This window comes from Euprymna scolopes, chromosome 32 (assembly GCF_053919585.1).
Source record: "Euprymna scolopes isolate OS-2025 chromosome 32, ASM5391958v1, whole genome shotgun sequence".
NCBI classification, from domain to species: Eukaryota; Metazoa; Mollusca; class Cephalopoda; order Sepiida; family Sepiolidae; genus Euprymna; species Euprymna scolopes.
In genome coordinates this window covers 8860001-8881130 of record NC_136513.1, presented here as the reverse complement: position 1 = coordinate 8881130, position 21130 = coordinate 8860001, and the positions used below count along the sequence as shown (strand labels likewise).

At 34.1% G+C, this 21130-nt stretch overlaps 1 protein-coding gene across 1 annotated transcript in view; it reads right to left on the bottom strand.

Annotated features, from left to right (window-relative positions):
• The window catches only part of LOC145256214 (WD repeat-containing protein 81-like), a 131103-nt gene that overhangs the window by 89227 nt on the left and 20746 nt on the right, over positions 1 to 21130 (bottom strand). The window contains exons 2-4 of the mRNA XM_080114830.1: positions 19561 to 19745; positions 11029 to 11185; positions 5071 to 6252 (exon numbers count right to left, since the gene is read on the bottom strand). Of these exons, the coding sequence (XP_079970956.1) occupies positions 5071 to 6252; positions 11029 to 11185; positions 19561 to 19745 (1524 nt within the window). The remainder of the gene's footprint in view (positions 1 to 5070; positions 6253 to 11028; positions 11186 to 19560; positions 19746 to 21130) is intronic.

The following is a 21130-nucleotide window of genomic DNA, read 5'->3' as shown; positions in this document are numbered from 1 at the left end:
CACATGTGGAGCATTTTAAAAAAAAGTTGGTGAGGAGTAAAATTCCATGTTTAATTGGAAATGATTAATTTAATAACAAGAAGTAATTAGGTCTGATAGTTCTAGGTAATTATCCAAAAATGGATCAGTTTGAGGTCACAAAACCCTGAAATCTTCCAAAAATTGGCCTGTGAGGGAAGAATTGGTGCCTTGCAAAAAGGGATGTCATCAACGATCCTCTGGTGGATAGACATGCTCTTCCAACCATTATACATCAAGCTCAGCTTAATTAAGCAGTTCATTAAGGGTTTGGACAAGAATGGTGACTGTTTCACTTACTTGGGCTAGCCTTTTCTAGGATTGAAAATGGTGAAGTTGAAAGCTGGTATCTTTGACAGTCCTCAGATCCGGCAGTTCAGAGATCCAGAGTTCCAAAACTCAATAAAGGAAGTGGGACTGGAAGCATGGAAGGCATTTGTTCTCATAGTGAAAAACTTTCTTGTCAACGATAAAGCCAGAACCTACACAGAACTTAACATGCTGACAGCTTTCAGAAACCTAGGCTACAACATGAGCATCAAGATGCACTACCTATTTTCATATATTGACAGGTTTTGTGAGAACCTGGGTTCAATGAGAGACAAGAAGGGCGAGAGATTTCATCAGAACCTGAAAGAGATGTAAAACAGATATCAGGGTCGCTGAGATGCAGTCATTACAGCTGACTATTGTTGGAATCTGAAAAGAGACCTTCCCTCTGCTGAGCATTCCAGGAGTTCAAAGAAATGGAAGTTGAATCCCTGAAGTTAGAGCAATTGTGAATTAACATTGCAATTTATGTGGACTTACGTTTATCAATGGCAACCATTCTGTTTACAGTAATCTATCAAGTAATCAATAATTTTTTTTATTTTTCTCTTAAAAACATATTTAGGGTGATATAGATTGACAGAAATCAGCTGATAATGCCACAAAAATGTAATCGATTTTGTCACAAGATCTGAGTTTTGGGGGTTTTTTTTAAATCAACTTAGCAACCTCTTTCCCACAGAAGAGATGTTGTAAGCCTGTCTCTGCTTTATCGCTATTTTCATAGCAAATGCTCATCTGAGCTTCAATCTATGGTTTCCCCCCCCCTCACCAAACTTTCATGAAAAACACTCGTCTCGCCAAAACCACTATCAATAATTTCCCCCACTCTTTATCTATGCCTAAATCTAAATGTAGATTCCATGAACAAAGCTTCTTTTTTAGAACTGCATGCCTGTGAAACTTTCTTCCATTTGCCTGCTTTCCAGCTGATTACAATCTGATTGTCCTCAAGTCCAAGTTCTTGATGAACCGTCTCCCTAAGTAATCCAATTTACAAAATTCCCACTACTTATGTTTACTATGCTATAATCCCATTGACTACTGTATACTCCATAACCCTTATCCTCGAATGGCCTCTGGGCCTTGATAAGTGATGATTCCTGTGTAAAAAAAAAGCACAAAAACTTGACCTGATGGTGAAAAACGAATGTGATTTCCTGATTAAGCAGTGTAAAATACCCCAAGTCAGTTGTTGAAATCTATGCAACAAATCTATGCAACATTCAAAAAGTAAAAAATTGTTACCCAGTGTTATTTTCATGGTAAAAAGACAGAATATTTATTGCTTTAAAAAGAATTAAATTGCTACAATTTTAAATATATAAAAAAAGAACAGATTAGTTGTTTATTTCTGAAAATTTTATAGAAGGAAAAAAAGGATTTTTTTTTTCTTAATAGTATTGATCCTGACATTTATTATTTCAAAGAGAATATTTTTTTCAATGGTTTATTTTTCTTATATAGATTTTTCTTCATATTTACAAATTCAAAACCGTGATTAAAATTTACATATTATTTCATTTTTTATTTATTAATACAAAAGACATGAAAAAAAAATGAGTTGGTGTCATCAGCTAGAATTGAAATCAAAACATCTAACGTTCCAGCCTGATGTTGTTGAAGGAATGAGGCAAATCTGCACATGTGCATCAAAGGTAAATGTTTCGTTTAGGTCCACCTCCACAATTTTCTTTAAAATGACGACATTTATAGGTTTTCAACTATGCTGAATACGAAAATCGCATTGAAATGTTGCAGAGATAAGTAGTTATTAAGATAGAAAAAAATGCATTATGCACGGTAATTTTGGCGGCCATTTTTTTTACGCGCATGCGCGCCCTAAGCAATCAGAATTTTACACGAAGGAAAAAAATGTGCGTAAAAAAAAAAATGGCCGCCAAAATTACCATGCATAATGCATTTTTTTCTATCTTGATAACTACTTATCTCTGCAACATTTCAATGCGATTTTCGTATTCAGCATAGTCGAAAACCTATAAATGTCGTCATTTTAAAGAAAATTGTGGAGGTGGACCTAAACGAAACATTTACCGCATCAAAAACAAAATTGTCAGCTAATGGAAATGAAAATTTTGCATGCAAATTTGCTGATGTCTGTACGTGATATACATGTAAACAAAGATATTACTCGCTATTAACCATCCTTGGTGCATGAATATTATTTCCCGAGAATTGCAGTATTATGTGACCAGTATAGTTTACCTGTTAGATATTTACACACACATACATGTACTGTTTTATTTATATAGATAATAAATTATACAGTAGAAAGCATCATGGAATTTCTATATTGTCATGCTAGTAAAAAATAATTATATAATTGCTAACATTAGAAAGCATAGTAGAAAATTTATAGCCATTCTTATCATTCTAAAACTGAATTAATTCAGGTAATTTAATTTATTTAAAGATATATTTGCATCTAAAATATAAAATTATCTTGTTGGATTTTTCCACTTAGACCCATATAGCAATACATCAGAAAAATCAATATCTATTTATCAGCTTACTCTATCAATAAAAAACATATATCACCATTTTTCCATCTATTTTCTTCTAACATAAATATTAGCATATGCATTTCTTAACATTACTTGATTGTTGTACTGGTGTTTAAACATTTTTCATTTATAAAAATTACTTAAAGTACTGCTTTACTCTAATACTACAGGGTGAGTCACGGGAAACGGATGTTTTAAAGGAAAACAAAACTCTGCAAATATTTCAACAAAAATTTTATAATGTACATAAAAACATTTACTAAACACATTCCAAACACGTTCTGAAAACATCCGTTTTCCGTGACTCACCCTGTATAAGCAGACATGTTTGCAAATGGTGGTGCACTGTTTTAAAGTCTTCGTAATATAGGTTTGAAATTAATCTGTCTATATTTACTGTGTACATAAACTGAAGTCAAGTTATATGTGTAACGTTGTGAGGGGGGGGAGGAGGTTTTCTTTCTGGTGATGATGATGATGATGATGATGATTATTATTATCATCATTATCATCATTATTATTATTATTATCATCATCATTATTATTATTTATTATTCATATCTGTGTTTGTAACGCATGTCTTTTATTTAGTGTCTATGCTTGTATGCACCATGATTGTCCATGTATGTATATCTATACATGTGGTCATGTCCCTTCTAGTGTGTGTATGTATATGTATTTCGATAAAGTCATCATACCTTTTTTCCTGTTTTCAGTTTTTGGGGATGCTGGAAGAAATCTTACAAAGAAATATAACACCGATTTCTAGCATGGCTTCTTTATTTCATCTAATGAGTGAACGGGGTGGGAAGCATTACGTTGTCAACCTTTAAACTTTCTTCTGTTTCTTTCTTCGATGCATCTTTGCATCTAACCAAGACATCCACTTCGTCCAAACTCAGAAAACCGACTGCATTTTCATTCGAACCAGATCTCTTTCTTTTTTATGCATCGTTTTCTTTCACACAAACTCAATCACCCTCAGTTGTCATCACTGACCCTAGCTACCCATTTGACATACGTCAACCTTAACCCCTTGAAGCATTCTTTGCAGTAACCAACCTGCCAGCAACTTCAATTTCCAACATTCCAGCGTAACCTGGGATATATTATATAACATATATACATTTATGCATCCAAAAAAGCATTTTTTTTAGAGAAGCCATTATTCTAGAAATCAAGCAATATAATCCATTTTTATAAAATTTAGTTTCCAGTAAGTTTGATTTTATGAAATTCTTTAAAACATTTTTAAATCAAAAATATTAATGTTTTGCTTCTTATATTTCCAAGAGAAACAATTACCAAGTCAACTCCATACATGTGTGTAAGTTTTTTTTAAATAATTTTTTATTATTAAATTTTATTGTAAAATTTGAGTCAAGTTCAAAAACATTTTAAAAAATTAAAAACTGAAAGAATAAAGGTTTAAAAAAAAATAATCAAATGAAATTAAAAATTATTAACTGGGCTGAAAAAAAAGGATGGCAATTGTGCCAAAACCCTAAAATATTTAATAATTAAACTTTAAATTCTTTACTTGTTTTTGTTATTTTATTTTGTAAATCTTGATATATTTCTTTATCTTTTAAACAAATAATGACTAGAGAATTTGCAAACGTTGCATTAAAGCAATTGCAAAGCTAAAATGCGTTTTTAAAAAATTCTATTTCATTTAAATTTATAAAAATCATTATTTACCAATTCATTTTCATTCTTTTTATCGAATTAAAATTAATTATATAATTTTTCTATTATCTTTAAATGTTCATTTACCATTTATGGTGCTACCAGACCAGGCTGTCTGAAGATACTGGTTGTGTGACCTAAAATGCACTAAACATTGATGTCATTTTTTCTATCTTTTCCCTTTGCTAACTTCAATCATGTTCGACAAAGTCAAAAACAAAAAGTACAATTTTTCTCTACAAAACAACCAAACCAAACTCTATGAATAAATATTTGAAGACATAAAGAACTTGAAGCATGATAACTTTAACCAAAATGATTGGATTCAGCATAAAATCACCCAAAAAGAGTTGATATGCCATAAAACAAAAAACTAAACTTCCATGAATGAATACTTAAAGTATAAAAACTTTTTCCAAAATTGCGGGATTCAATATTAAATAATCTGTAAAATGTTGATAAGCTGTAAAACAAAGAAAATCTTTCAACATTGATAATTATGACTTACCTTATGTCCAAACGTCAGATCAATCCAACTGTGTAAAGCCTGTGAAACCCGCGGACTTTCCAAAAGCGACATATGTTTCTCAACAAAATCTTGTGGTGAAGTACACCAGTCAGGAATTCCCAAATCTGGCAAATCATGATGCATTGATTTGAAGATGGAAGGTTCCAGAAAAAACTCTGGAATGCACTCATCTGGCGTCCACTGCTGGATGCGTTGAATACTAGCCGGGTACTCACTAGGGACCCAATATGGTCGCACATGAGCACACAAGATGGGCTTGGAGGTTTGCCTTGCCTTGTAGACATAGTAGGTGATGTCCGATAGTACGTCGGATACATGGTGTGGAATGTAGGGCGAACGGTGAACTGGATCCCCAGAAAGAACTGGCAATTCTTCATAAGTCAAGTCAAGCTGGCGATCACCTTTATTTAACCGATATTTAGTCTTTGAGAGATCTCGGAAGTTTTTGTGTTCAGAAGTAAAGTCAGAGACCCATGGCAAGATTGGGTGGTTGTTTGGGTCTCCAAGACGCCGACCCGCAAGGTGGTTGAGGATCATCAGATATTTAAAATTACTTATGCGCCAGTGGACCCAGTCGGACACCACGCTAGATAGATCATCGATAGAGTAGATGGTGTAGAGGCCGGCCTCCATGAAATCCCGAGCATCTTCGATGAGAGCCTTCTTGTTTCTGTTTGGTAATGAAAGCATTAAAGGAGGTGTAGTCAAAGGTTTCATACCACTTGGCACTGGAGGTCCAGAGGAGTTGCCGAATAGAAAAGAGATGTGAGAAAATGATGTGTCGATCCAGAGTTTCTTATCGACAAAAACTTGGTGCAGTTTGAGGTGGCCTACTGAAAGGCCAATGTTATGGCCTAACTTCATGGCTTGAAGGATTTGATAGAGCACAAATAAGGTCTTGGCATGAGACTCATTGAAAAGGGCAGGGCTGTAGGACACAACGTCCCACAAGCTATACGGATAGTATGGCTGGAGTAACATAAAGTGATTCTGCAGCTCAAGGAAGAGATATGTTGACGTAACATTGGGGAATGACTGTTTGGAACCGTCCTCAGAGGAGGATGAAAGGTAAGATTCTGCGAGTGGTGGTTGGGAACCATCAAGACGGATGTAATGATGCGGTTGGAAATGAAAGACAATTTCACGGAACAAGTCAGAAAACTGAAATGAAAAATATAACAAACTCAACAAAAAGTAGAATACAAAGCAAAAGAAAAAAAGACAAGAAATAGCTTTGGTAAGATGTGCATCAATAATAAAAACTTCCAGCTGATTTTGGGGGGCAAAATTTTTTAGATGAAGATCAATAATTTGTATTATTCAGACTACTGATCTCATCTTGAGCATTATTTTATTTACATAAATGGTAAATTTCTACTTTAACTGCAACTCAACACTCACCTTTAAATTGATGACTTTTGTAGTTTTTTGGGTATGCTGAATATGAATATCGCATTCAAATTTTCAGAAGTAATTTTCTGGATATTAAGACATTTTTCAAATGTATTACTTAATGAATTTCAGTAGCCGTCGCCATTCTTAACATAGGGAGGACGAGTGTTTTGTAAAATGCATGCACATTAGTACTTGTCCAGTTTAGAAAAAACATGGTCACCAGTGAAAACATAAAAAAATTAAATTTGATATTCGTTTTCAGCATATCCAAAAACCTATAAAAGTCGTAAATTTAACAATGAATGTTGAGTTGCAGTTAAAGTAAAATAAATACCCATACTTTCAAAGAGGTTACATACAAAGTCAGGTATGACTTTGATGAAAGTGCTTCTATGGAATGAACTGGATTCGAACTTGGCATGCTCAGGTTTTCAGTCTGTGCCATTAATCACTTAGCCACTGTTTTTCGTAAGCTCCAGCCTTCTTTAATTGTCTTGTAAAACTCAGGAATCTCTACAGAATTTTAAAGGGAACCCTTTATTTAACGAACGCTCCCATTCAGTCAACCAAGATTGGGTAGTACAAAGACCTGTAGCATAATGGATGTAAGTGCTAAGTGACAGTCTTTTGGAGGTTGAAGGTTCAATCATCAGTATGGGCGATACTAAGAATACAATTATGAATTACTTAAGACTTCAACTCAGTTGTGGCTGGCAGAACAAGAGTAACCTACCTCCATGGATTAAATAAAGAGTTCCATTCAAAATTCCACAAAGATTCTAGAGTTGTAGAAGATGCATTTGAAAAAAGTTGGCAGATACCTCAGCAAAAATGTTGTGAGAATAATATCACAGATGAAAATGCTAGATTGAATAATTTATATATTAATAGGATAGCGTGTGTGTCATTTATTTTGTGTCATACTTACATCCGAGTGACTGTCGTTTGATTGTTATGGACTTACATTTCTTGTAATAAATATTATAATTTTACCAAGAATTCTTCATAAGTTTGGGTTTCGGTTATAGATGATGGCACTTAAGTCATCTATTTTTTTTATAAATAATTTTACGAAGAATTCTTCATAAGTTCTGGTTTTGGTTTCGATTATAGCTGAAGGAACTCAAGTTATACATATATATATATATATATATATATATTTTCATACGTTTTGGTTCCAGTTTCAATTCAAGCTGATGCACCCAAGTCATACGGATATATTTTTTTATTTTTAAAATCGCAACTTTATAATATATAAAAAAATAAATAAAAAATCGATAAAACATTAACTCTGTAATAAAATATACAAAATCTGCAAGAATTAAAATATCATATTTAAGCATACATTATGACCAGGCTGCGCTGGGCATCCTTACTAGCTTAGATAAATACTTTGCAGTTTTAATAAAAGAACTACAATAACATCAAAGCGTCTCTATTTATGCTGAACATATACAGAATGCCAACATTAATATATTACATATGAATGAGTCACTTCACCTGTACATAAATGTTTTGGATAATAAGATGAAGGATGAATGATAGGAGAGATGCTAAGTGAAATGAAATGATGTAAACAATTCTTTTCCTACAGCAGAGATATTGCAAGCCTGTCTCTGCTCTATCATCATTTTTATGGCAAGTGTTCCACTGAGCCCCAATCTATGGTTCCCCCTTCACCAATCTTTTGCAAAACACACTCGTCTAGCCAAAATTATTATCAGTAAATTCCCCAACTCGATTGATGCCTAAACCTAAACGTGGATTCTATCAGCAAAGTTTATTTCTTAGAACTGCCCGCTTGTGGAATTCTGTTCCGCTGGTCTGCTTTCCAGCTGACTGCAATATCATCATCTTCAAGTCCAATGTAAACAAGTTCTTATTAAACTGTCCTTGTAAATAATCTAATTACACCAAATTTCCATCCAAACAATTACTACGCTACTGTTCCAATGATTACAATACACATATTAACTATTATCCTTGAATAGCCTCTAGACCTTGATATGTGGTAACCCCTTTGTACAAAAAAAAGGTGGGGAGGAGAACCTACCATTTATGCCTCATGGTGACATGACTGATATTAGGAGGATATGAGAATGGCAGGACAACCAATTGTACTAAGAAAGAGGTGTTTTGTAAATATTCATTCTTTAATGCTTGTTAAGCAAGAAGAAAATACAATTGCGAATTACTTACGACTTCTACCCAAACATGGCGGACAGAATGAAACATGCTACCCCCATGAATTAAAGAAAAAGTTCCATTTAAAATTCTCTATAGATTTCCAAGTTCAACAAGGTACACTTGAAGGAGGTTGTGATGGTTAATTATTCAAGTAAAGAATCAAATAAAATATACCTTCTTTGTTTTAAATAGGATTCAAATTGTAAAAAGCAACAGACGTCAACAAAAGGAAATTAACACATAAGCATGTTTTTCATTCAACACACAGATACAAAAAGACATGTCTGTTTTTATTTACTTTATGAGACAAAGAGAGAGAAAATACTCGTAATCACAATTTTATATACAGAGTGAAACAATAAATTTCTTGCCCTAAAGAAAACACCACTATAACTTTATTTTAAAACTTTTATTGAAAAAAATCAATTCAGGTAACTTGATTATGTAGTAGAGCTAACATCTATTCAATGTAGTCGCCTTCAGTTTTAATCACCGCCTCAATACGGGTCCGGAACTGAGAGCATGCTTTTCCACAAATGCCGACAGGAGCTTGATGAATGACAGTTTTTCATCAAACGGAAATGGAATCATGTTGTCTTTTCTAAGGCAACAATTTTATCGTTCCACCCTGTAGTAATGAGCAAAGTAAGGGGAAGTAACTCTAAGTTAATCAAAATCTTTCTGTGACTGAAAAATAAGCATGAATCTAAAACCATCAAAAGAGAGGCAACTCTTGTAGTTTTCACAGTATTAAAACATGATCTTAACTTAATCTCTGTCAACATTGATAAATTTTAACACCGAGATATCAGCTAAAATCTATATTTACACTGATAATTTCAATAGGTTACAGCTTACATCAGCAAAAGTCTGAGAGAATGACATTCAAAATGAGAACTCTTTAGTGTAAAGTGATTCTTGAAATGGAAAGGTATAGTTCCAAACAAAAAAGAATAGCAGCATAAAAATCCTCTTTTCCTATGCAAAGATTTAATTCACTTACACTCAGCCGAATTGGAGAGCTTTTTTTGCTTTGATCCAGAAAGTATACTGGAGTATTCAACAAAAGTAAGTCATTTTATAAAGCTGTTCTGGCATCTGATTTGGTTCATTCTTTTCACACACGGTTATAAATTGAGTCGACCAAATTTCTAGAAACATACCCTTCCAACATGCCAAAAATATTTTACCATCACCTTTTGTTTTTGGTGTAATGTGAAAATCCTTTCAGCTTTAATTTTGTTCAAAAATAAATGAATAACTAAAAAATAAAAAGTGTACAAATTTGATTTTAACAAAATTAAAATGATACTCTGTTTCTGTACCAAACAAAGACTCTGAAATCAGGACAAACTTATCTTTCAACCAACTACAAATAGTTCTTAGCTTAAAGACAGATGAGCCTTTGGGTTTTGAGACTAACAGAAACTAAAATCTTCCCATGCCTGTGTTTCTCTGAATATAAATTCAACCACATGGACAGATCATTCAAGGATTTATCTATGGACATTAAAACTGACTGACCATTTTGAAATGTTTAAAATGATACTTGATTTCTCTACTACACAACAGACTGAATAATTGAAATAATAGAAATTACCAATCATCAGTGCGGGGCCATACTAAGAATACAATTTTAAATTAATTAAGACCGATGGAACACAAGATGACAACCAACATGAGAATAGCAGTTTATGATACAATAATACAAATGTTGGATAAAAAATTCCAGAATATGATTTTTTTTTTCATGTTTTATTTATTTATTTTTTTTTTTTTTTTAGATTTTAATATTTTTCTAAAAGAAAGAAAAAAAATATTATTTTAATTACCCAAATAATTTGATAAGTTTTGTTCCTACCAAACAAATTCAATAATAAACATTATTATTTAGAATCATGTTAAGAAAAAAGTGAAATAAAAGGAATTAATATTTGGAATAACAGAGAAAGGTAGTTTGCTTGAAGTATTGCTGGTAAAAAATTTGTCCATTTTTTGTTCATACATCACACCAATACAACCGGTTCCATGCATTGCTATAGCCTTCTCATACTCCTCCATATCTATTATTTGGAATATTCAGATTCATTTTGACTGATGAAACCATCAACCTTCTTCAAATAGATCTTGTCAAACTCAGGAATATGTACGGAATTTCAAAAAGAACTTTTTGTCTATACAGATTCCCAAATTCAACAAGATTCACCTGAAAAAGTCAAAAGTTACAACTGGTGAAACGTTGTGTGAATAACATACAAGATGAGAACGGTAATCTAAATAATCCAATACAAATTATCAATCCTTATCTCAAAAATTCTAAAAAAAATTTTTTAAATAAATTTTGGAAAATCTTACCTTTTTTTTAGGTCGGCTTGGAATGCTCTTCTGCTGACTGACAACTTTAGACGATGCATTCAGATAGAGATTCTTACGATTTTCCTGACAAATGTAAGTGAGAAGTTCCGAAAGGCAATAATCCTTCAGATCACAATAGAGTGGAGCTGAAAGGACACTAGAAAAGAAGAAAAAATAAATTATTTATCTTTAAAAGATTATATCAAATTATATATATTACATAATGAGAATCATGTTTGTATAGAAAAATTTGAGCGACACTTAAGGGTGAGAGATGACCCTAGAGAGAAATTGTAAAACTGATTTCTGGCCAAAGATTATTTGTCTTTTGACTGGCAACATTTCAAGCATGAAAGGTGTGTCTAGGCGCTATCACATCTTAAGCCTATAACTATTTTTGTAATAGAAACATGCAGTTGTCCCAAGCAAAAAAAAAAAAATGGTAGCATAAACCCAGTCAAAGAAGCTTTTCAAGTAAATAATTAATTGACTTGGAAACAGCATGGCGTAGTAGTCTTCTCAGGTCAAGACAGAAAGCTATCACTAAAGAATTCAAAGAGATTCGGTATATTTCATAAAGTGATTTGGCATCTGATGGAGTCATTTTTATCACCTATGGTTATAAGTAAAATCATCCAGATCTTTGTGATCATACCCTCTCAGTATACCAAAAATATTGCAACATAAGGGGAGGGGGGCACATAAAGTATGATTGGTTTTCTATGTGTCTATCTTTCTCTCTCCCACATTTGGGAAGGAAGGAGTGGGGTAGTTATGTCGCAGTGTATCAGATTACTGTTCTCACTTTTTATTGACAAACATGGACATTCATCAGCAGAGACCGATAATCCTCAAAGTCGTCTCCGAGCATGCATACTAACAACTTCTGTTTGTTTTGGTCGCAAAGAAAACAAAAATAAAAACCCATAAAACTTAAGTTTTTGCAACTACGCAAAAACAAACCACTTTTAATTTTGAACCAAAATTAATATAAACACAACACCTAAAACACTTTTGACTGTAAAAAATCCTGTTAGGAATTAATTATAGTCATTAGTTAGCTGTAACAAACATCTTTCCATGAAGCCAGCGACTTGACAGCAAATATTCCACTTTGGCCAGAAGTTAGCTTTCCAAAAACAACAGAGTAACAGCCATTTCTTAAATGACCTTTTCTCTGTTGACTGAGGTTAATGTTGCAATATCCTGTGTAGTTCTAGGGGGTCCACCCTCCCAGGCTTTTGCTTCTTAACTTCTGGGGGGAATAAGATTATTGCTTACTTCTGATGTGCCTCTACCAGAGTGCCGATGGTGTTGGCCATGCAATTTTTGCTAGGCCAGAATGCTCCTCCTTTAGGGGCAACTGGTTTGACCTTTCCCACTTTCCTGACTTTATGTTGCATTTTTCTGCAATAGGACGGAAGTAAATATTGCTTTGACTGGGAGTTAGAAGACTCCTAATCCAACTTGACTATCATCAAGTAAGCACATCCAATCATCATGGTAACCAGGGGCAACAGCAGTACCCAAACAGCTAACTACCACAAACTATTAATGTGAGTCTAACTGCCCCTTTTAGGATGATTCATAAACTATCTGTTTGCAATACAGACTCCACTCTCTATTGCTGTCTGCCTCCTGGGATTCACAGCCTACCACTTCAGTTCCCGCAGCTTCCAGCAACTTCAGCTCACTCCTGCAACCATCAGCTCCAATGCCCACTGACATCCAGCTACCAGTTTCCAGCATCAAATCCTGTTTATCTGACTTGAATCAACCTGAGGTATGTCACCATACCTTAGGGACGCAAGAATCTATTCTCGTTCCAGACGATTCTGAATCACGATCTCAATTGCCATACAGTTTACCTTTTCTCTTGGTAAATAAAACAATATCTATTGTCTTTAACCGATCATCTGTGTTTGTCATCTCCCTTTGTTATTACCTCTTTACCTTGTGTCTACTTTATTAGTTGTACGGTCGATTGGTATTTTCACTTTCCGACCCTCTGCAACAGCTAACACAATGTAATTCAGTGTAGTTATCAGTCTATCAATCTCTCTCGTTCACCAGATTTGAATCTTCCCAATTTTTTCCCATGAGATGTTCTTAACGGCCCCTGAGCATCATTGAACCTAAGAAACAAATTCAAGCTGTCATTGTTCAAGTGCTGTTTGTGCCAAAGTATGCTATATAAAAGACTAGCCTGGATACCCGGCATTGCCCAAGTGTCTGAAGGTGTGTGTTGAGCAAAAACAAAAAAAAAAGTGGCAAGCAGGCAGGCAGGCTCAAACCTGTACCATAAAGGGGAAAAAGTATGTGAAAAAACAAAAGTGACATCTTTGCATCTATCGCCAAACCAGAAGTGACAAAGGTTTAAATTAAGGCTAGTCAATCAAAAAGAGGGGATGATTTTCGAAAATATCAGCAAAAAAAAAGCAACCCCTCGTTCTAAAAAAAGTGCCCAGTTGAGGGTGAAGGAATTAATGTTTTTAGCCAATTTTTCGATATTTGTCGTCCGAAGGCAGATATACATACGTTTAAACAGACAGATGAAATTTATATTATAGATGAAGCACATGGAGCTCATTTAATAATTATTCTTTATATTGAAACAAAAAACAGCCCAAGTTATAATAAATATATTGTATTACTTGCATTATTCAGCCTACCATTCTCATTTTGGATGTTATTCTAAAACACTTTGACTGTCTTCAGGTCAAACTTGGGAATCCGTACAGATGTTTACATGTTTTTTGTTGGTTTGTATGTTTCCATTGCATTTTTTTTTTTTTTTTTTTTTTTTACAAAGACATCACCACATTATCAAGGCCCAGAGGCCACTCAAGGATAAGGGTTAAAGAGTGTACAGTAGAAGTTGGTCAATATAGTAATCATTAGTAATGAAAATTTGGTAAATTTAATAACTTATATGGAACGGCTCATCAAGAACTTATTTACTTTAGACTTGAACAAAACCATATTGTAGTCAGCCGGAAAGCAGGAAAACGGAAGACAATTCCACAGGCGTGCAGTTCTAAGAAAGAAGCTTTGTTCATGGAATCTACGTTTAGGTTTAGGCACAGATAAAGAGTGGGGGAAATTATTGATAGTGTTTACAGCTAGACGAGTGTTTCTTGTGAAAGTTTGGCGAGGGGGGACCATAGATTGAAGCTCAGTTGAACACTTTCCATGAAAATAACGATACATTAGAGACAAACTCGCAACATCTCTTCTGTGAGATAGAGGTTGCAAGGAGGAGAAAAGGACATCTCCTACGAGGCTACGAAGTCTATTTTGAACTCTATCAAGGCAGGACAAGTCCTTTCTAGCAGCTCCTGCCCAGATGTGGCAACAGTATTCCATCCTTGGACGTACCTGGCTCTTATATAGATAGAGAATAGCATCAGCAGTGAGATATCTACTGGATCGATAGAAAGATCCCACCATTATTTCTTGCATCTTAAATTTATTATGTTGAAATAAAAGTACTTAGTTATGGCAGGCCTTGTATAGATATTTTGTTATTATTTTTTATTACTTATCTGCCCCTTCTCGCCCATTCCCTTTTTTTTTAAATATGCGCATTTTTAGCATCGCTTTGGAGTAAAGAAAAAAAAATTTTGAAGTGATTCTTCTATGTTTCCCTTCATACCTTTTTTGTCTTCTTCAGTAATAGAAATTTAAACTAAAAAAAGTAAATAGAAAGAAATAACAATTTATCTAAATTATTGATAGATAATAAAGACATTGCACCCAGTATTATTTAAGTGTTTAGTAAAATTATGTACCTACAAATATATAATTATTTACTATGATAATTAAATACCTACAGACACTAGTGTTTCATCCTTTTCGGAATCTTCAGTGCAGATTCGAACCCAGCAACACAAGCCATCTCTGGCTGGATTAGCAAAGACTGCATCCATTCGGCTACCATTAACCGCATGAAATAATATTGAATTTAAACATTTTATTTTTAAATATTTTTACTTCAGTCAGAGTGATCTAATCATTATACGATGATCTATGCATAAGAGCTAAATTGACCGACTTAATTCAGCTGAAAGTGCTTAACGATAAGAAACAAGCTTCTTAAAGGGACTGACATAATTATTTACTATAATAATTAAATACCTACAGACACTAGTGTTTCATCCTTTCGAGAATCTTCAGTGCAGGGTGTCATGATTAACAGTGTTGTCAATAGATTCGGACCCGGCGACATAAGCCATCTCTGGCTTGATTAGCAAAGACTGTATCCATTCAGTTATCATTAACTACATGAAATAACGCTGAATTTAAACAGTTTATTTTTAAATGGTCTTTATTTCAGTCAGAGTGATCTAATCATTATACAATGATATATATATATATATATATATATATATATATTTGGATGACTATCATGCTCCCTATCTTGGGTTGAGCATATTGGGAAGTGATATACAAATTGCCATTAGCGTATTAAGTGACGCTCTTTGTGTAAACAAATCGAGCAGAGGCATTTGGACGATGTCAAAACATCGTTAATTCATTACCCACACAGCATCAGCCATATAAAGTAATAGCGAGAAGCCTTGACTGTCATTTTGGCGTCCGGGTTTCGATCCTAGCTTGAGGCAGTTGCTTGTCTAGCCGCACTGATGAGCTGTGAAACAACGAAACAGTACTGTATATGGATGACTATATATATATATATATATATATATATAGTTTTTTTTGTTTTTTTTTTTTGTTTTTTTACACAGTGATCACCACTTATCAAGGCCCGGAAGCCACTCAGGGATAAGGGTTATTGCAAGTACATTACGTTAGTGAGGAGATTTGCTGAAATGTTTACTTAAGGGGGCGGTTCATTAGGAATTTGTTAACATTGGACTTGAAGACAACGAAGTTGTAGTCCGGAAGTAGGGGCATACACAGATAAAATCGTCATATACCTACTGTGTGCAAGAGGGAAGCGCATCATCATAATTCTGTCACTTACACAGATTGGCTGTTCAATCCTCTTCACCGAATCAGAACGCACTGCAAAGCCAATTCCACCTTCTCGTCTCAGCCCTGATGGTTTTCCTTTCAAAAAAAAGGTGTATCCCGAGCCCACTTCCACCAGTTGATCCTCACCACTCAATCGTGTTTCAGACAATGCCGCAATGTCTATGCTGTACCTAGTGAGCTCTCTTGCAACAAAAGCTGTCCTATACTCAGGTCTTTCACTATCCAGGACATCTAGCAAAGTTCTCACATTCCACGTAGCAACAGTTAGGTTATTCCTCTCCTGATAAAATGGCTGTGTGACGTTAAATTTGAACTCAACCTCAGATCAAAAGTCTCAAACTCAAATCGAACTGTTCTCTTCTCTCTGCACTTTCCACACTGACACCAAAATAAAGAAGACGGCTCTTTTATAGAGACCCAACCACATCTCATTTGCATACCCCCTCCCCCCTCTCGTCACATCATGTGATTTTCAGTCCATAAATACCAGGGGGCAGCCATTTTTATTTTCTCTTTTTTTCTTTCCTAACACGAGCCGCACGATGCATGAGTTAAGGTTCTTTACTTTTAACCACACTGTGATAGTTTTGAGAAGAAAAAATATGAGCATGCAAAAATGAAGCATGATATCCGGAAGAAAAATCTGTCAGATATATCATGTCTGTCGGAGGATTTCATGCAGAACCACACCTGTGATTTATGCGGTAAATTGACTTTATCCGGAGCTGGCCTAGCTAGTCACAAGCGTTCACATGGAGATCAATCTTTCTTTGATGGGGAAAACTTTGCAGGGCACAGATGTTCTGTTTGCTCTGTGGTCAGTAAATCGAGTGGAGGCCTTAAGCGTCATATGAGCGTCCACAGTAGAGCAGCACCAGTTGGCATCCCTCAATCTCAGTTTAAGTGTGACCTTTGCAACAGACTGTGTAAGAGCAGGGCTGGTCTGAAGAGCCACCTTCATTCGCACAGAAAATAGGAATTGATGCATCTTGATCACATCTTAACATGTATATATGTGTGTGTGTATAAGTTTATATATGTGTATATATTTAAAAAAAAAAAAAAAAATTTCCAAAATACATGAAAATGATTGAGTAATCAACAATAAAGCAAGGGAAAGATTGTCTTCTGTCAAGAAGTGACAATCACCATATTTGGGGTTATATCAGGTTGACAAAAATGTTTTTGCAGTTTTTAACTTTTAAATTCAGATGAACAAAAATTTACTGATCGAAATAAGCACCATCAGAAGAACACTTTTTGTCAACATTAAACATGCCAGTAATGTAAAAATCTTGCATTCTGGTGGTGATGAAGTTGCTGAAGGTGTTTTTGAGATCTCTTAAGTTTTTGAAGCATTTATCACACAGAAAGTTGTTGAGATATTTGAAAAAGTGGTAGTCAGTAGGTGAGAGGTTTAGAGAGTATGGTGAATGAGGTAGAGCTCTGTAACCCAATTCGTTCAATAGTTGGTTTAGCAATGTGCGGTCGCATACTGCCATGGAGGAGAATTGGGCCTTTTCTGTTGACTAATGCTGAGTGTTGTTATTGAAGTTTCTGATGCATTTCATCGATTTGTTGACAGTATATTTTCGCCGTAATGGTTTCGTCTGCATTCAAAAAACTGTAATGGATGAGATCGGTAGCAGACCACCAGTCAGTCAGTATGACCTTCTTTTGGTGTAACTTTGGCTTCATGAAGTGTCGTGGAACTTCGTCAGTGTCTACCCATTCAGCGGAGCGTCACTGGTTGTCGTAAAGAACCCTATTTTCATCGCAAGTCACAACCCAGTCGAGAAACAGGTTGTTCTTGTTGCGTAAAAGAAGGGAAGATGACACTTCATAACAACATTTCTTTTGGTTGTCATTCAATTCGTGAGGCACCTATTTATCAAGTTTTTTTGCCTTTCCAATCTCTCTCAAGTGGTTGGAAATTGTTGTATATGTTACATCTGATTCAGAAGCAAGTTCTCGAACAGTTGTGCCTGGATTGGCTTCAAGTAAGGTTCCCAACTGATCGTTGTCAACATCCAATTAAAGACCACTACGCTCATCATCTTCAAGATTCTCGTCACCGCCACAAAATTTAAACCACCATTGTGCTGTGCGGTCAGTAGGGATTCCTGGGCCAAATGTTTCATTGATATTGCAAACTGCTTCAGCAGCTTTTCGGCCTAGCTTGAATTGAAATAAGAAAATTGTGCAAATTTGTTTTTTTTGTTTTCAATGTTCTGAAAAGACGACATAATTGTAATTTAAACGATTGGATACAACGAAAAACGCTCTTTAAAATAATATATAAAGTAAAAGTATTATTATGAAAACTTATTTGAAAATACCTCGTTTAAAATCAAAATTAAAAATTCAGCAAGAACTTTCTTCTCAACTAATAAGTTTTTTGCTTTTTATTCTTCAAAGCAGATGATCCCCTTTTTTCATATTTCACGATTTAAATTAGATCCCTATTTAAGTTTCACTATTACATAGTTGAGTCCCCTTTATATTTGTGAACTTTTTAAGTCAACTTATGCAAGTGCTAAGTCTGCAAGATGTTAATTTAGTTAGTATATCTAGGAATATTATAAAATACCTTTTTTCTTCATTGATGACTAAAACACTTTATGGTGGCTGTCTACTTGGTTCCGAGTGTGACCACCCTTCAAAGATTTTTCAGGTTTTGTGCTCTCGTGCATCAAAGACAGAATACACAGAAAAAAATAATGGAAACCATGAAAAGGTACCTGGGCGTGACTCTTTGTAGTAAGATTGAACTTGCACAGCATGCAATCAACTTTTTAAGAGAGGTACGAAAGGATTCGATGGCACATTGAATGAGACGATTGGTCCATACACAACTCTCAGGTTTTTAGTTAAAGTTTACCTTCTTTTAGATAGGTTGCCTTTACACAGCCCAGAAGCTATATCTGCCCCATTAGCTCTAAACAGATAAAAGAAACAGTCCCGTTATAGAGATCATCATCAGAAAGTGCTCAGATTTTTGTCAGTTTTCCTCCTCTTAGATGAACTGCCTTTACCATGGTTAAGAAGCCCCATCCCATCCAATATATATGTTAATCAACTTCAAATATGCTGATTAAATGAAATACATCCATAGCCTTGAACCCCCTGGAGCAGCATAGGCTATTCACAACTTAGTAGATGCTTTTGTAGGGAGGAGTTCTTTTTTCGGGGTGAGGGTGCTGGCCCCACACCTAACCTTCCTGGAAGGTACATACAGAGCCTAGCCTTCCCAAATGATCACCCATCTAGTACTGGCCAGGCTCAACGTTGCTTAATTTCGGTGATCTGGCAAAAACCGGTGTGTCAACGTGATTGTGCCGTACTAAATTAAATTTCTTTTTAATAGTGCTCAATACAAAGTAGACCTCTTTAACAAAATGAATATAAATATTACATTAGCCTAGTGTTTCTGTGTTAGGCGCACATTATTCAAGGCTGCCTGCTTCAATATGCACCTAGAAAGACAAATTAATTAGCATAGGCTGATTTAATGTTTAAATAATAACTTACTCATCGACCATGTCATCTGATTTGGCTACAATCCTGACAACAAGTCTGAACCATTCGGCTGGCAGAAAATTACAGGAAGCTGCCAAGTATTCCTCGCAGAGGTCCGGGGGCAAAGTCTTGGAGGTTTCAGATATTCCACCACCAATTGTATCCAAACTTATATTCTTCAACCAATCATGGGAAACCTGTAACAAAAACAAAATTAATTAAATAGCAGAATAAGAATAAAAGAATAATAAATAGAATAAGAATAAAAGAATAATAAATAGAATAAGAAGGGAAGAAGTTGGAAAATCTCTCATTCCACAGTCATGACCAGGTGAAATTCTTAAGTATAAACACTGCAATAAATAAATATCCTTTTTATATTTATATTTTTGCAAGCTTTAAAAATTTTCATTTCTTTTTATCTACATTTTTCTTTCACCAAATTCTTTTTCATTCCATATAAAAAAAAATAACTTTACAACTGTTTTTTTAAGAAATACACATTTGTCTGTGAAGAGTTATTTAGTGGGTTTCCCTCTATTCAACAAACCATGTATAAAAACATACTTCATAAAAAATTAATAAAAACGTATGACTGAATTAAATACATCTTCTAGTTTTGCAATGATAACTAATGATATATATTTCTGTGGAAATATGTTGGGGTTTTTTTCAATTATATTTCACTTTTTATTTTATTTATACCAATCCTTAATTTATGGATCTCAATGTAATTACAGAGCATATAACAAATAAATGACAAAACTATATTCCAAGTTCCATGGTATTGACCATCTTACAATTTATTCCTTTAAGTATGTTGACAGCACCTATATCATAGTACAAAATCATTCATTTAATTATTATAATCAATTAATGAATCTAAGGGCAAAATAGATTCATTGATTGATATAATAATAAAATGAATGATTTTGTGCTATGAAACAGATACTGTCAATTGTGAATGTCAGTGTACTTAAAGGAATAATTGTAAGATGGTCAACACCATGTAATTTGGAATATAGACTTTTGGAGGAGTTTGGTAGGCAAAATTTGTTAAACAAAAATATATACGTATACATAAATATATATGGAAACAGTTTTGTGTTTACTATAAACTTTTTACGCAAATATTATGCAAGTATAAATTATGTAGAATATCTGAATTAATATAATTGCACATAATAACCAAAGAAGATCATCCTATCAGAAAACGGAATAAACTAATAGTTTTTAATATGAATATTTTGATATTCATATTAAAAACCCTCTTTTCTATTTATTTAAAAAGAAAAAAGCAACTTTCTTATATATGGGTTCAAGAATTGCATTCACTAGCAAAAGATCTAGCCTATTTACATATTCTTTTAAACATTCATTTTAATTAATTCCCTATTAGTTTATTCCGTTTTCTGATAGGATGATCTTCTTTGGTTATTATGTGCAATTATATTAATTCAGATATTCTACATAATTTATACTTGCATAATATTTGTGTAAAAGGTTTATAGTAAACACAAAACTGTTTCCATATATATTTATGCATACGTATATATTTTTGTTTAACAAATTTTGCCTACCA